Source organism: Oncorhynchus masou, chromosome 10 (genome assembly GCF_036934945.1).
Source record: "Oncorhynchus masou masou isolate Uvic2021 chromosome 10, UVic_Omas_1.1, whole genome shotgun sequence".
NCBI lineage: Eukaryota > Metazoa > Chordata > Actinopteri > Salmoniformes > Salmonidae > Oncorhynchus > Oncorhynchus masou.
The window spans coordinates 18190261-18207394 of NC_088221.1; the positions used below are offsets into that span (position 1 = coordinate 18190261).

A 17134-nucleotide genomic window follows, 5' to 3' on the forward strand; every position below is an offset into this window, starting at 1 on the left:
GTTAAAAAAGTTTGAAATATCCAATAAATGTCGTTCCACTTCATGATTATGTCCCACTTGTTGTTGATTCTTCACAAAAAATACAGTTTTATATCTTTATGTTTGAAGCCTGAAATGTGGCAAAAGGTCGCAAAGTTCAAGGGGGCCGAATACTTTCGCAAGGCACTGTACATATAAGTGGCGCGTGTTACAGGGTTGGTGTCTGGTTAAAGGAGTTTCTCCTTTTCAGAGCTCTTTGAAATACATGTTTGTTCTTGAAATATTTTTTTGAGCTGGGCCTTTCTTTTTCCACCTTGAACGTTTATATGGCAGCTATCTCAGTGTGTCATGTAGGGATTGACAACTCTAACCCGGGGTCTCCTCCTCTGGTGATGCATTCCTTAAAAAGGCGTGCATCTGCTCCGACCAGTGTCTAAGCCTATGGCACCAACCTGTGACCTGGCTTTGGTCTTGTGTCGGCCAAATGCATTTGGGATCTCCATCTCCATCAGTGCACCCTTCCTGTTTGGAGTTTGCGCCAGGCTACTGCAAAGTGATGTTACGTCCTAAAGCAACTTTTGCTCCCAAGGTAATGCTTATGTCTTACAGGTCCTTAGCTTTCGAGCTGTTCCATTTCTGGCCGCCTCTGTTTCCTTCCAGTGAACAACGGAGGTTGCCTGGACAGTGAACGGTGTGCGTTTTACACACGTATATGGATAGGACTGCGTTTGTGACCAGATTCACTAATCCAGCTCGCGGCAGGGTGCTTTCTAAGCAGCGTCTTTCTCATTGGATGTTGGAGGCTCCCTGAAATATTACAGCAAAGGACAACGGTTGGCTAGCGGTGTGTCACACCACTAGTGGTGTGGCGGCTTCTTGGGCACTGTTCAGGGGCATGTTGATTGGTGATGTCTGTGCTAGAGCGAGTTTGGGTTCCCCACATACCTTTTTCACAGTGTGGCTCATAGTGTTCTTATGGCTGGGTCAGGGAGTGGGTGTCAAGCAGTGCGCAGGTTGTGCTTATTATCAGCGTTACCACAGTTTCCTGTGGATTTAAGCCTTGGCAGCACGTGAGTACACAGTTTACATGTCTCCTGTGGGTTTGAGCCTCGGACTGCCATGCTTCATCAACTCTGGTCCCTGCTATGCAGCATGTGCGCTATACCAAGTCACGACAGTTCTTCTGATGTTTTGGACTTGTGGTCCCTTGTACGAGTTCTGACATTTCAGGCTCACAAGGTATTGTTCTTGGAATCATGGGATCTATGGACTTGGGCTGCAGTGGCAGCATGTCAGTGTGTATAGCCAAGTTGCAGCAGGTCCTGGTTCCCTATATGGGTCTCTGACAGTCCAGGACTCATGAGGATTTGTGCAAGTTCTCCCACTTAAAAAGATGAGAGAGGCCTGTAATTTTCATCATAGGTACACTTCAACTATGACAGACAAAATGAGAAAAAAATCCAGAAAATCACATTGTAGGATTTTTAATGAATTTATTTGCAAATTATGGTGGAAAATAAGTATTTGGTCACCTACAAACAAGCAAGATTTCTCGCTCTCACAAACCTGTAATTTCTTCTTTAAGAGGCTCCTCTGTACTCCACTCGTTACCTGTATTAATGGCACCTGTTTGAACTTGTTATCAGTATAAAAGATACCTGTCCACAGCCTCAAACAGTCACACTCCAAACTCCACTATGGCCAAGACCAAAGAACTGTCAAAGGACACCAGACAAAAAATTGTAGGTAAGCAGCTTGGTTTGAAGAAATCAACTGTGGGAGCAATTATTAGGAAATGGAAGACATACAAGACCACTGATAATCTCCCTCGATCTGGGGCTCCACGCAAGATCTCACCCCGTGGGGTCAAAATGATCACAAGAACGGTGAGCAAAAATCGCAGAACCACACGGGGGGACCTAGTGAATGACCTGCAGAGAGCTGGGACCAAAGTAACAAAGCCTACCATCACACACTACGCCACCAGGGACTCAAATCAAGTTTGCTAGAGAGCATTTGGATGATCCAGAAGAAGATTGGGAGAATGTCATATGGTCAGATGAAACCAAAATATAACTTTTTGGTAAAAACTCAACTCGTCGTGTATGGAGGACAAAGAATGCTGAGTTGCATCCAAAGAACACAATACCTACTGTGAAGCATGGGGGTGGAAACATCATGCTTTGGGACTGTTTTTCTGCAAAGGGACCAGGACGACTGATCCGTGTAAAGGAAAGAATGAATGGGGCCATGTATCGTGAGATTTTGAGTGAAAACCGCCTTCCATCAGCATGGGCATTGAAGATGAAACGTGGCTGGGTCTTTCAGCATGACAATGATCCCAAACACACCGCCCGGGCAACGAAGGAGTGGCTTCATAAGAAGCATTTCAAGGTTCTGGAGTGGCCTAGCCAGTCTCCAGATCTCAACCCCATAGAAAATCTTTGGAGGGAGTTGAAAGTCCGTGTTGCCCAGCAACAGCCCCAAAACATCACTGCTCTAGAGGAGATCTGCATGAGGAAAGGGCCAAAATACCAGCAACAGTGTGTGAAAAACTTGTGAAGACTTACAGAAAACGTTTGACCTCTGTCATTGCCAACAAAGGGTATATAACAAAGTATTGAGATAAACTTTGGTTATTTACCAAATACTTATTTTCCACCATAATTTGCAAACAAATTCATTAAAAATCCTACAATGTGATTTTCTGGATCTTTTCTCTCTCATTTTGTCTGTCATAGTTGAACTGTACCTATGATGAAAATTACAGGCCTCTCTCATCTTTTTAAGTGGGAGAACTTGCACAATTGGTGGCTGACGAAATACTTTTTTGCCCCACTATATATTCATAACTGTACGTTTGTGTTTTATTTTTGCTTGTTTGGCAGGGTGAACCTGACCCAGCTCGGAGGCTCCTGCTGCAGTGACACCGGAGTTATGAGGAGGCGCTGGAGTTGGCTGGACCACGAGCCTCATGTCCACGCTCCTCCCTTCCAGCCCATCTGTCTGACCCTCAGCCCCAACATCAGCCTCCGCATCCAGACACAGGACTGCATCTACCTCACCTTCACCTCTCGCAAGAGCAGTGTGAGGTTCAACGTGGGGGCCAAACTCAAGGTGAGACACTGACATGGTCAATTACAGATTCAAGACACCAGGTGAGTGGCGTATGTTACTCTAATCATGCGAGCACAGAATACCATGCTTTATAATGAGCACTGAAGTTGATCACAGGTGTAACATCCTTCCACAGCTTTCTACTAACACCCAGTCATATCAGAGCTGATCACTTTGCTTTTCCCCAGCTGGAGCACTTGAAGAGCCTGATGTTGCCTGGGCCAGACCTGGACCAGAGACACCTCCACATGAAGAGTGCAGAGATCTACAACCTTCTGCAGAGGATCCAGGGCTATATCACCTACCAGCAGGCCCCAAGTCCGCAGAAGGTTACACCCCAATATAGCCTGGTCTCTCAAATGGAGAGACTGAAGACACCTCTGGACAAGCAGCACTCAGTCAAGAAGAGAGTTCAGATAGCTACCAAAGCCAAATATTTCATTTTTCATTAAATTGGATACAGCAACTCGTCTAGTCTCAAAAACAAAAAAAAATTGCACAATGAGACAAGTGCTTATGTATAGTGTGAACAATGAGACAAGGACAGCAGATATACTAATTTGTCATCCTTTTTAATCAGATTGTTCATGGATAAATACAGTAGTTACACTATACACACACACACTTCTATACAGAGGATGCCAAAGAAAAAGCTGCAGTTAAGTTTACATTAACTTTGTAATTCATTGAATGTGGGAGTAGCATTAGGCAAATATATCCATAATATATTACATTTCTGAGTAAGACCACTGACTTCTCCATTCCTTTACAGTGCAAAACTGCTCTAGACAAAGGTCCATTAACACCAAGCTATAGAGAAGTTCAAGCATCCCAAATACAAAAGAAAAGGTAAAAAAAAAAGTTCTCAGGGTACTTAAAAAAAAAAACATCAATGGAGAGAGCAAGAGGAAGAACTATCATTTGGAAACCACTGACACAGTAAAACAGAAGGGTTCCTTTATTAAAAACAGACCAAGGGAGCAGTGTTTAAACCTGAGAGCCCTGCAGCACAGGCTGTCATAGACCAGAGATCTCCATGTTCATAGAGAAAGGCAGAGAGATGTTACATATCGTGCAGCATGTTCTCTTTTCATTCCGTCTCTTAATCCATTAACAAATGAAGCATAAACGTGATGGCTGCTCGTCGCTCATTAGCTACTTGACTAATGAATAAAGTTCTACCTCCTCTATTAGCCTGGTTAGAGTGTCCTTACTCCACCCGCTCAACATTCACCCTCGTTTCCCGATTTGCTACGCTCACTGAATGTGCCAATTTATCTTGACTCAGAAATGTTGTATTATGATAAGAGAAATACAGCTGATATAGCCAATAACCCTCGTCTGTGTGGATCTCTCCCACATTAAAAAGTAAGCCCAACACCTTTACATTTTAGTTGAACAAATTGATTCCAGATCAGTACCAAAAAGAAAGTCTTCATTTCACACTGCTCCTACCAACTGAGTGATTGAATGCCTAACTAGACCACGACATGCTCGGGCGCTGTTGGTTGTGTCAGTGTTAAGGATATCTTTGGCCTTGTGTAGGATCTCTGCAGGTCGAGGGCCAAAGACTAGCACAGTCCTTCTCCTAGACTTTAGCTCCACAAGCTCCAGGTCTGGCTAGGTCAGGGCCAAACCAGACAGGGCTCTTCAGACCAGGCAGGGCTCTTCAGACCAGGCAGGACTTCAGGTTACTTATTCACAGACAACAGCAGGTTCATCTGAAGGAGAGAGAGAGAGAGCATATAAAACACAGCGAGGACTCACTCCATGAAAAACATCCCGTGTGACGTTGAATGTCGCTCCAGACACCACTACACACACACACAGCGAAAACCTGAATAAACCAAGGTTGAATAAATACACTTGGAAAAAATCTCTTGAGATCGAACAGCCATTTCCAGTAAGAGATTGTAAAACCTTGTAATACCTTGCCCTTGGTTATGATTTTGTAAGTGAAGCCAGTGCCAGCCTTACCTGTTCCATAGAAGGACAAGCGATGATCTGAAGGTCCTCGCCACTGTATTCCTCCTGAAGCAAGGCGTGCAGTCTCTGAAACACCTGCTGGATGTTGTTCTGTGGGAGAAAACAGCAGGTTAGCCAGAGAGCTGCTGGAGAGAAATTATCCCCTCGCTGGTCCCCTTTGTATCCCAGTTGCCATGTCAACGGTGTTATTGTGCACTTAGATTCACTTACTGTAGATTAGCACCTAGCTGTGCACAAAGAGCCATGATAATTACGGAATAATTATTTATTTTTAACAAGCAGGAACAAGGCTTAAAAAAAAGTAGCTGCAAATTGCTCAGCCTGAGCACCTGCTGAAAATATCCTATTTGTTATGTAGGTGTGTACTAAAACCCCTATGAGCTCCTGTTACTCTACAGGGTTAGCCTGGTCAAAGATCTGTTCATTTGTACTTTGGCAAGACAGCAGAAACATATCTGGGACCAGGCTAGCACAGGGTTGGCGAAAGGAGGAGAGTTTAAACTCCACTGTCTAACAGACACCCACCCGGACAGGCTTGAAGAGGATAAACTCTGTGTCTCTGTTGGCCAGGTACAAGGACATGCTCTGTAACGTGCTTGGCAGCTTGCTCTTCATCACCCTGTAGGTAGCCATCACTATGTCGTTGATCTTGGCTAAAAAGGGGAGAGCGAGAGCGTGAGTCATTTCTCAGTTCCAAGCCTTCCTTCCACCACATGATTTAGAGGTTTCACTGAAATATGATGATACGGTTTTTTACCTGGCTGTGCCCAAGGTTGTTGGGAGAGGTTGTACGTGGGACCTCCTTGGATCGCCATGGTTTTCAGAGCGGACACCTGAAACACCACAAGTTCACATCTTCCTCAGTGAAGGACAACGTGAGTTAGTCTGGCGATCTTGACTATAAGTCCTATTCTAGATTAAGGAAGGCATTTGTTGAAAGTGCTAAATACAGGTACCTGCCAAAATAAAAGGAAAGACTTGAGCAAATGTGGGTCAAAAAAGTATAGTCGGTGCTTTCACACAGGTGTGGCTCCGGAATTAATTAAGCAATTAACATCTCATCATGCTTAGGGTCATGTATAAAATAAAAATGCCCAAGTAGCCCAGTATTTTGGCTACCATGGCTGGAAGAAGAGATCTCAGTGAATTTGAAAGAGGGATCTCAAAAGAGATCAAGGGGTTTAAAGGGTGTGTGTGTGTAAGTCACCAGATCTCAACCCAACTGAACAGGTATGGGAGACCAAATTCTGGAATTTCTTGTGGAAGAATGGTGTCACATCCCTCCAATAGAGTTCCAGACACTTTGTAGAATCTATAACAAGGCGCACTGAAGCCGTTCCGGCCCAACACCCTATTAAGACACTTTATGTTGGCATTTCCTTTAATTTGGCAGTTACCTGTAAGTCCAATTCATTATAACCACTTTAATACTGTATGACTTTTAATACTGTATGAGAAAGACCATAGATGATAGGCACTGAGTAGATTCAGAACAGAAGGTCACAATGTTTTAAAATGAAACCCATCACATTTGAAAAGGCCTAGATTCCAGTAGAATAAGATTCACCTTTGAATAGCCCTTTATCTTTCAGTTTTACTGCACAAAATCATGACCCTCAATTACCAGAAAAAGAAAAGAGAAAGTCCAAGGTCATGTTTTTGAAGTCTGAGCCCCCAGGCTATCGGTCTGCCTCTCCACTCTGTCAGACTGACACGTTACCTTGGTGAGAAACTCCTCCAGATTCCCAACAAAGAGGTGAGTCTGCTGCTGGATGAACTGCTCACAGCTAAACTTCAGATGGCGGTCCACGTCCTTCTTCGAATCTATGTAGTGCTCCTTTATCTCCGGTGATCCCTAAGGTCCAACAGAGAGAGCAAGAGAGAGAGAGGGGGGTTAGTAACTAGTAAGTGATAGTAAAGATGAAACATTACATATACTGCCAGGTTTTCCTGACACAGGGATAGGACCAGGAGTTTTTTGTTGTTCCTGTGTGAAAGTATTCAGACGCCTTGGATTGCTTAACTTTATACTGTTTTACAAAGTGCGATTCAAATCGATGCCATTTTTTGTCAACAATTTACACAAAATATTCCGAGGTCTAAGTGGAAGAATATTTATTTTGAATTCTTAAGATAACTAATATAGTCGTTGCATAAGTGTTCAGCCCTTTTTTTCCCACAAGCCTAAATTATTTTACGAGTGACATTTGGCTCTACATATCACATGGACTCACTGTGTGAAATAATAGGGGTTTAATTTTTTTAATGACTAACCCTTCCTCTGTCCCCATACACATATCTTTAGGTCTCAGTCAACTATTGCATTTCAAGCATAGATTCAACTACAACGACCAGGGAGCATTTCGAAAGCCTCATAAAGGTCAGTGGTTGGTAGATCGGTAGCAATAAAAAATCATAAGCATGGTCAAGTTAATAATTATGCTGTGGATTATATATTAAACCACCCAGACACATCAAAGAAAGTCATTCTTCTGAACTGAGCTGCAGGACAGGAATGAAACTGCTCAAGGATGTTACCATGAGGCTATTGATGATTTTAAAACTGCTTCAAAGTTCAATGTCAGTGATGGTAGAAAACTAAACATGGATCAACAACATTGTAGTGACTCCACAATAATTGCCTCAATGACAGAGTGACAAACTATTCCTCAATGACAAACTATTCCAAAATTAAAGTAAAACTGCAACAAAAAAACAAAAAAAACAGGAAATGAACACACTTTTTGGCCTAAATGCAAAGCCTTATGTTTGGAGCAATTCTAACACATCACTGAGTAACTGTCTCCTTATTTTTAAGCATGGTGGTGGCTGCATCATGGTATGGGTATGCTTGACATTGGCAAATACTAGGGAGTTTTTCAGGATAAAAAGAAACTGGATGGAGCTAAGCACAGGCAAAATCCTAGAGCAAAACCTGCTCCAGTCTGCTTTACACCAGAGACAGGGAGAGTAAATTACTTTTCAGCAGGGCAATAACCTATTACACAAGGCCAAATCGACACGAGTTCCTTACCACGAAGACTGTGAATGTTCCTGAATGTCCACGTTAGAGTTGACTTAAATCAGTTTGAAAATCTATGGCAAGACTCCAAAATTGCCATCTAGCCATGATCCAACATTTTGACAGAGCTTGAAGAATTTTGAAAGGAATAATGGGAAAATATTGCACAATCCAGGTGTGCAAAGCTCACAATAAGATTCCGTTGTAATTGATGCCAAAGGTGTTTCTGACATATATCGCCTCAGGGTGCTGAATACTTATGCAACAACTATATTTTAGTTATTTAATTTCTAGTCATCTTTTATTTATTTTCTCTCCACTTTGACATTAGAATATTTTGTATAGATTGTTGAAAAAAAAAGGACTAATACATTTTTCAGCTCACTTTGTAACACAAAATGAGAAGAAATCCAAGGGGTCTGAACACCATTGCAAGGCACTGTATATGTATTCTATATTTAAACCAAATCAAAAACTTTACCTCCAATAGAAATTCTAGGATAGCGTTGTGGCTGTTGAGTCTGAAGAAACCAGGAACAGATTTTGGGTTCATCATTTTGAAGGCAGCATCTGATTTGAGACACACAAAAAAGGAAGACCCATCTTGCTGAAGAAGGATTAGAGTGCCCTCTAGTGTTACAAATTAAATACTAAATACTTGACTGAAATGAGTGCTAAAACAGGAACACTTTTATCAAACGCTACAAGTTATACAGTATCTCAAGTTATTACCACTACTATAATAGTCATATGTGCATTTGATGGACACAATGGGCATTCCCCACTGATAATGACAATATAATGACAGGTTTTATGGAGCCAGAACATACATCAGCTGGCCTAATCTCTCCCTCCTCACCTCTGGTTCTCTTCAGGTCCAGAGAGATCTCCTTGATGGCAAAGTCTGTGTGGAAGGGAGCGATCTGTTCCCTCATGATCAGCAGGTGTTTGATCAGAAACAGCTGACCGTCTACCTGCGTCTGGACAAGATGAAGCCATAGCGCTAAATATAACATCTGAATAATCCAAATGTAGCCTTGTTCCAAAAACAAAACTAGCATTGAGCCATTTATAGCCATTTATAGAGGAAATGAATGAATAACAGTTGTGTTTCTCAATTACAATCGTATACAGGCAGAAACGTATAATACAACACATCACATGCAATGCGCCAACCACCCAAAAAATAAATAAAATAATAATAATAATAATAATAGGCACCAACCTTGTTCTTTAGGATGACATCGGACGCTTTGAGCAGGGAGTGGATGCAGGCAGACAAGGCCTCTTGCGATAAGCCCTGGAAGACTGCTCTCTGGGGGGCCAAGAAATTCAATGCATCAACACAGGGACAACATGGTGGATGGTAGATTAAAGAGATCAAGAGGAAAGGTCAAATAGCATCATGAAATGGACTAGGCTCATGATTCATTCATATGACTCTCATATATCGAAGAGTAAACATGCAAAATGCCAGAATCCAAGCACTCACATCTATGCACCTATAGAGCTTGGACAAGCAGACCAGCGTCCGTCTGACTGTGGGGTACCACATGCCATGCAGGTCAGCGGGAGAGATGGATGGCTGCAAGCGGGACGAGTCTATACTACCTGTAAGTAAGGGAAAGAGAGGAGGGCAGAAAGGTACAACAGTAAGATGTATGCTTTTACACCTGCATTGCTTGCCGTTTGGGGTTTTAGGCTGGGTTTCTGTACAGCACTTTGTGACATCAGCTGATGTAAGAAGGGCTTTATAAATACAATATAAGATATCCCTTTACACTAATTTGTAAACACTGACTTGTGTTACTGGCTCTCCGGTCATTTGGATCTTCAAGCTGCACGTCTGAGAAGGACGACTCCTGGGCCATTAGCTTTATCTGCTCTTCCTTCAGGCTCTGGGCAATTTTCTGTGACCCCATGAACGAGAAAGAGAGAGATGGATTACAAACTGTCTTTATTTTGTATCGAACTTGCCCGTAGGAACAGATCTAGGATCAGCACACCTTCCCCAAATCTTAACCATTGACCACAGAAGCTGAGAAAAAATGTAATGTCTAGCTGGCCTCTTAGAGACAAGCCCTTTATATTTTAAATCAGACAGCACCAAGTGTTCTGTAAACACCAACCCCAGAGGCTTGTAGGAAAACAAAACTAAATGCAGTGACTATCAGCTTCTACAGAATCACATAATACAATAATCATCAAGTGGCCCCTGTCCTTGTACCTCCAGTCTGGCGTCAATTACAATCAACAAAACATTGCACAAACAGACCACTGGTATTACAGAAAAGGAACACTTAACTGTTAAACTCTTAAATATTCCACAGAGGGGAAAGAGGGGAAACAGAAAATGTACAGTGGCTTGCGAAAGTATTTACCCCCTTAGCATTTTTTTTTGTATTTTGTTGCCTAACCCCGAGGAATTAAAATATTTTTTTTGGAGGGGTTTGTAATCATTTGATTTACACAACATGCATACAACTTTGAAGATGCATAATATTTTTTTGTGTGAAATAAACAAGAAATAAGCCAAAAAAACTGAGAACTTGAGTGTGCATAACTATTCACCCCCGACCCCCAAGTCAATACTTTGCAGAGCCACCTTTTGCAGAAATTACAGCTGTAAGTCTCTTGAGGTATGTCTCTATAAGCTTGACACATCTAACCACTGAGATTTTTGCCCATTCTTCAAGGCAAAACTGCTCCAGCTCCTTCAAGTTGGATGGGTTCCACTGGTGTACCGCAATCTTTAAGTCATACCACAGATTCTCAATTGGATTGAGGTCTGGGATTTGACTAGGCCATTCCAAGACATTTAAATGTTTCCCCTTAAACCACTCGAATGATGCTTTAACTGTATGCTTAGGGTCATTGTCAGGTTTCCCCTCAAGAATTTCCCTGTATTTGGCATCATCCAGCACTCCTTCAATTCTGACCGGTTTCCTAGTCCCTGTCGATAAAAAAGCTGACACCACCATGCTTCCCTGTGGGGATGGTGTTCTTGGGATGATGTGTTGGGTTTGACCCAGACATAGCGTTTTCCTTGATGGCCAAAAAGCTAAATTTTAGTCTCATCTGACCAGAGTACCTTCTTCCATATGTTTGGGGAGTCTCCCACATGCCTTTTTTTCTGGCCACTGTTCCGTAAAGCCCAGCTCTGTGGAGTGTATGGCGTAAAGTGGTCCTATGGACAGATACTCCAATCTCAGCTGTGGCGCTTTGCAGCTCCTTCAGGGTCTCTTTGTTGCCTCTCTGATTAATGCACTCCGTGCCTGGTCTATGAGTTTTGGTGGGCGGCACTCTCTCGGCAGGTTTGTTGTGGTGCCATATTCTTTCCATTTTTTAATAATGGATTTAATGGTGCTCCGTGGGATGTTCAAAGTCTCTGATATTTTTTAGAAACCAACCCTGATCTGTACTTCTCCACAACTTTGTCCCTGACCTATTTGGAGTGCTCCTTTGTTCTTCATGGTGCCGCTTGCTTGGTGGTGGCCCTTGCTTAGTAGTGTTGCAGACTCTGGGACCTTTCAGAACAGGTGTATATATACTGAGATCATGTGACACTTAGATTTGACCTGTGTACACGTTATTTTACTAATTATGTGACTTCTGAAGGTAATTGGTTGCACCAGATCTTATTTAGGGGCTTCATAGCAAAACGGGTGAATACATATACACAAACCACTTTTCTGTTTTTTTATTTTCACTTCACCAATTTGGATTATTTTGTGTATGACCATTACATGAAATCCAAATAAAAATCAATTTAAATGACAGGTTGTAAAGTAACAACAAAAAGGAAAAACGCCAAGGGGGATGAATACTTTTGCAAGGCACTGTACTTTACATTTGTATCTAGGGGTGACTCACTGAAAACAGCCACATCAGACAGACCCACCTCCATCATCTCCAGTTTCTCAGGATAGGCCAGGTCCCCGGGGGCGGGGTTGTATCCAATGATGTCAGTCTGGATGTAGATGTGTGTCCTGTAGACCAGCCTCTCCTGGACATCCTCTAGCATCTGTTTCACCACCGCGTCAAAGGCCCCCAACTGACCAGCTACAAACATAGTCAGTGTATCATTTCAAATCCAAAGTGCTGGAGTACAGAGTCAAAACAACTACATTTGTCACTGTTCCAATACTTTGGAGCTCACTGTATATTGCTATCTTGTATGGTAAGATGTTCTGGTAAATGTAACATACAAGTGCATATTTCCTACAAAGAGTTAACTGTACCGGATGGTTAGAGTAACCAGAGTAGGTCCTTTGTATTGTGAATAACAGTACCGTTGTTGTGGACGTGGTCCTCTAGCATCTCATTCTTGAGGATGCCACAGAGCTCCGACAGGGTCTCCAGGTGGATAACGTGGATGATGAGTGGCCGCAGGACGTCGTAAAGCGACAGACACAGCTTCTCCAGCAGCTCACTAGAGGGGGTAAAACCCGACGGCAAGCTCCATTACTCCCATGTCAGACTAGCGAGCACGAGGCTCTAGTGAGTTAACTAACTGCAATGTAAAGGTCATATGAGTCGTCCTCTTGAAATAATATGTTGAAAGTGTATTTGTTGCTCCAAGCGAGAAACACTAGCTAGTATATGAGAAAGCTAGATAATGATTTGCGTCTCACTGTGTTGAATTGTAAAGCTGCCGTTTTTGTTAATGAATGGCTAAGTCAGCCATTACTACAGTAGAGCCATCACATGCTGTAGCAGGTACTATTGAGAATAATGACCAGGAAATAGCCATTCATGTGAGCCTTGCCTTCAAGACAAACACCCTGTACATATACTGAAGTAGAACAGGCAGGGTTCTTTGCTTCTCAGTTACAGACACAGCTACTTCTGCAGCCCACTGGAAGGTTAGATACATTGACATGACACTGTTGAATTGTATGGCTGCCCTCAGCAAATTCAGTTAATGAAAACCTGAAGTCAGCAACACAACAATAGAGGTGTCATGAGCTTAAGCAGATACTATGGTGAATACTAACCAACCAGGAAATGGCCCACCTCCTTGACAAACATATGCAGAATGTGTTGTAGGACAAACTGTACATGCTTCTTACTCACTCCTATACCAGCACTAAGGGATGGTGCTACTTACTCTAGTCTGGGCGTGGGTTTGGAAAAGAACTCATTGTAGAGCTGGTGCTCATCCTGACAGACGTGAACCATGAAGGCACAGCCACTACGCACCTGGGAGGAGAACACAGGACAGACAGAATCAGCACTGGCAAACCATGTTGAAAGCTTCAGATAATCTCAATAATCAAAAGTGAATGGATTCTAGTAAAAAAAACAACATGTGGTCTTACTAATGCACAGTGGTCCTTATTGTTTTGACTGGTCAGGTCTGTGATGGTGGATGTGATGCTGGGGCTGAGGAGCTGCTCTCTCTGGTCCAGGTAGCACTGGTGTATCTCCTCTAACAGCTGGTGGTACCTGGGGATGCCAGAACGTGGGAAATAATTATACGTAGATGACGGAAAACATTACATAGGTGAGGTGCTCCTGATAATGGCGTTTTAGCATACAAGAGCCCCATACTTACTCAGGAATTCTCTCTGACCTCTGCTCTATTTGTTCAATCAGTGTCTGAAAGAACAATCACACAATTATTCATCTCTAGAAAGACAACACATATTTGCACACTAAAAGAAGGGTGGCTCAGAATGTTGATGGTAATTCCAAAAGAAAAATTAAGTAGTTCTACTAACTCTGACTTTGGGTGCAGCTGCTCTGAACTTGACATAGTACAGTGTGAAGGCATTGTCTGCGTTAGCCAAACCCAATGGATCCTGAAAGAAAAGTATATTCTAATCAGACATAAAACTCAAGAGCGAAGACAGTTGATTGTGTACCAGTACCAAGTCACTGTCGATAATAAAAGTGGCCGAGGAGTTATCCCTACCCTTTTTGTTAACTGGTTGGTGAGATTCTGCATAGTGTTCACAGTGTGAGTCTTCATGAAGTGCATAGCTTTAGACAGACATTGTTTGAACTTGGCCAGATACACTGGGTAGTCCTTAAAGTTTGGCTGTAGGTGATAAATAACAGAAATAAGTAAGTCATAACACAATATAGTGACACTGGTCTACAGTAGAATATGGACACTTTCCATTGTGAGCTGAAAATATACTTACATGGGACGAAACATACTCTATACAGTCATCCAATTTTGAAAGCATTGGTATAAATCCTTCACTGTTTACAGACAGTGTGGGTGAGTTTAGTTTCTGCAAAGACAGAGCGAGAGAGATTATGACCTTTTGCAATGCTCGGGTTAGGAACAAGACTCACCTTCGGAGACATTTGCTCGAGGACTTCAAGTGTCACAGCAAAGAAGGATGGATAAAAGGTTTAATCAGAAAACCAGCATACCGTGTTGAGGTTCTCCAACTCATTGAAATAGGAAAGCTTCTGCTGTATGCTCTCAGCCAGATCCACCAGTTCGGACTGTTAAAGAGAAAAGTATATGTTGGCAGGGAACTATGATTTTGATAACAGGCTGACGTTTCATGTCCGATGTTGTATTCCATTTCAAATGGAAACAGGGCCATACTACTATGATCTGTTGGTACCTTTTGTGCCGCTGACAGTCTCACAGCCTACATGTAAAATGGTTCTCTACCTGTTCTTTAAGGAGCTGTTCACAGGCCTCGTGGAGGGTGCCTGTCTTGTTGGACACAAACAGGTACTGCTTCTGCAGAGAGTCCAGGTGCTCGAGGGCAGCATTCACGTCACTCAGAATAGCATCGCATTGTTCCTGATAACAATTGAGATGGTCTCTCGTTTTCCTGCAGGGGTAACACACAGGGAACATTCCAGTAAATTCCTCAGAGATAGAGATCTAATGCAGTTTAGGGTGCACTGTACATAAATCTACTTTCACTGTGAGAGATCAGCAAGTGGAAAGACATGAACATCGAGTTCACCTGTGCTTAGCTCCTTCATCTTGATCCATTTGTGTCTGTAGCTTTGAAAACCAGGAGAAAAACTGCAACGCAAAAAAATAACACTGAAATAGCTAACTACTACACAACAAACTAACACATGCAACAATCTTATAATATGAAAAATAGTAGACAGTAGAGGCATGTTATGAGAGTGTGTGTATGTGCCTCAGAGGCTGCGTTTAGACAGGCTGCCCAATTCGTATCTTTTGTCACTAATCGGATCAGCTCTGAAAAAGAGCTGAAGTGATCGGTCAAAAGACAATTTGTGGAGAAAATATCAGAATTATTAGGCTGCGTTTGTAATCACAGCCAGAGTAGTAGCATTGAAGTGTAATGAAAAGCAACACACCTGTTGTGCTGTCTCTATCCTCTCATTCTCCAGATCAAGCATCTGAAAGCCCTTGAGCAGAACATCTTCTGTGGAAGCTGGTACAGTTGTCGTAAATGGAGACCGTAAAGAGCGGGATGTCAGGCTGCACAAGTCTTCAATGGGCAACTGGATACAGAACGTAAATGGGGTTTAGACCAACACATGACACAATCAATACTGTCATAGATCTCAAAATGTTAGTTAGAGATAGCTTTACCAGGTTTGATTGACAGGTTACTATGATATGAGGTTATGATTCGATGACTAATACTTGGCCTGGTGTGTTAGCGAAGCCTACTCACAGAAGTCATCAAACAAGCATATCAACTCTGGCAAGTTGTTAGCAAAGTAGCTCGTTAGCCTAGCTGGCTGGTGGCTACTAACTAAGACTCAACAAACGACGTGGCAGACGGTAGCTAGCTAGCTATATATTTGAGCTGGCAGCTAGCTAGGTTGAGTTGTGACACTAACTAATGTTATACTCCTTAGCAAGTCCCTCCAGACAATCCTGCAATGCAATCAACCAATTTTCCTTCTGGAATGCATCTTTGCACCTGTCAACTAGCTGCTAAATCGGTGGTAGCCTAGCTAGCTAGGTTATTAGCATTAGCAGCTCGCTTGTCAACTCACCTCTGCGGGAATAGGGAGGGTTTCAGCGGCAGCTCGGATATCCAGAATAGAGTCCGTTTGTTTTTCTGTCAGGGGAGCCATGGCATCTGCCCGCCGGTCCCACTGTGACAGTTTTTCACGCGTTTCTTTATCTGTCAGGTCCAGAAAAGAATGGTCTGTAGACGCCATCATCATTCTCAGCAACATTAAACGTCAGCAACAGACTACTTCCTCTTCCGGAAAAATAGGGGGAGGACTCTGACTACAGCATCCAATGGTATGACTATTATTTTTCAGAACAATTTCTTACTCATTGGTGGTTGATACGATTAAAACGTTGCACACATCAATACAGGTTATAAAGGAGTGGTGTTCTCAGGAGACATTTAGTGAACAGTGTATTTCCAGTGCAATTGGCAAATCTGTAATCTGTAAAAATGAGTACACTTTGACATTGTTTCACTTAAACAGAGAAATTACACAACCCAAAGTGACAGCATGGAAGCACTCACTGCTGTAGCCCATCAATCCTACCAGTTTTATTATGGTCTTGGTAGACTATCTCAAATCAAATGGTATTTGTCACATGCACAGGATACAGCAGGTGTTAACAATACTACCGCTGCACGGGAATTTCTCCATCCACGACCGCAAGACCCTCCAGAGGGTGTTGAAGAAGGCCAAGCACAACACGGCCCGTGCTCTGATCCATTCAGGACACCCACTCGAAACTGTGCCTGTGGAAGGACCGCAGCATCATCAAGGACCCCATACACCCAAACCACGAGCTGTTCACTCCCTTACTGCCGGATAGATGGTATCGGAGCGTGAGGTCTGATATCAACAGGCTCAGAGACTGTTTCTACACAGCAAATGTTCTAGTGTTAAATCAACACAGACTATAGTCTGTATTCGTCCACACTGTTGAGTGTTAAATTAACACTGTGCTTAGTGCTGACCCTGTTACCCTTTGTCAGTGTTAGAGAATGAACACTTTCATTGTTATGCAATAACACCTTGTGTAGTATTTGTAACACTATGCAGTGTATATAATTTACACCATTGGTGTTAAGCAATAAAACCTCATAT

At 42.7% G+C, this 17134-nt stretch overlaps 1 protein-coding gene across 1 annotated transcript; it reads right to left on the reverse strand.

The window, feature by feature from the left end:
• Positions 1-3649: 3649 nt before the first annotated feature.
• On the reverse strand, positions 3650-16258 carry LOC135547268 (conserved oligomeric Golgi complex subunit 3-like). Its single transcript, XM_064976086.1, has 23 exons — positions 16067-16258; positions 15416-15562; positions 15046-15107; positions 14742-14907; positions 14492-14566; positions 14254-14346; positions 14022-14147; positions 13828-13908; positions 13662-13705; positions 13426-13552; positions 13215-13306; positions 12397-12536; positions 12006-12166; positions 9906-10014; positions 9597-9715; positions 9330-9419; positions 8964-9084; positions 8586-8674; positions 6803-6937; positions 5840-5915; positions 5608-5735; positions 5074-5172; positions 3650-4817 (listed from the first exon to the last, which is right to left on the reverse strand). Exons 1-23 carry the CDS (start codon positions 16250-16252, stop codon positions 4788-4790), a joined length of 2496 nt encoding a protein of 831 aa, XP_064832158.1. The 5' UTR covers positions 16253-16258; the 3' UTR covers positions 3650-4787.
• Positions 16259-17134: the final 876 nt, after the last annotated feature.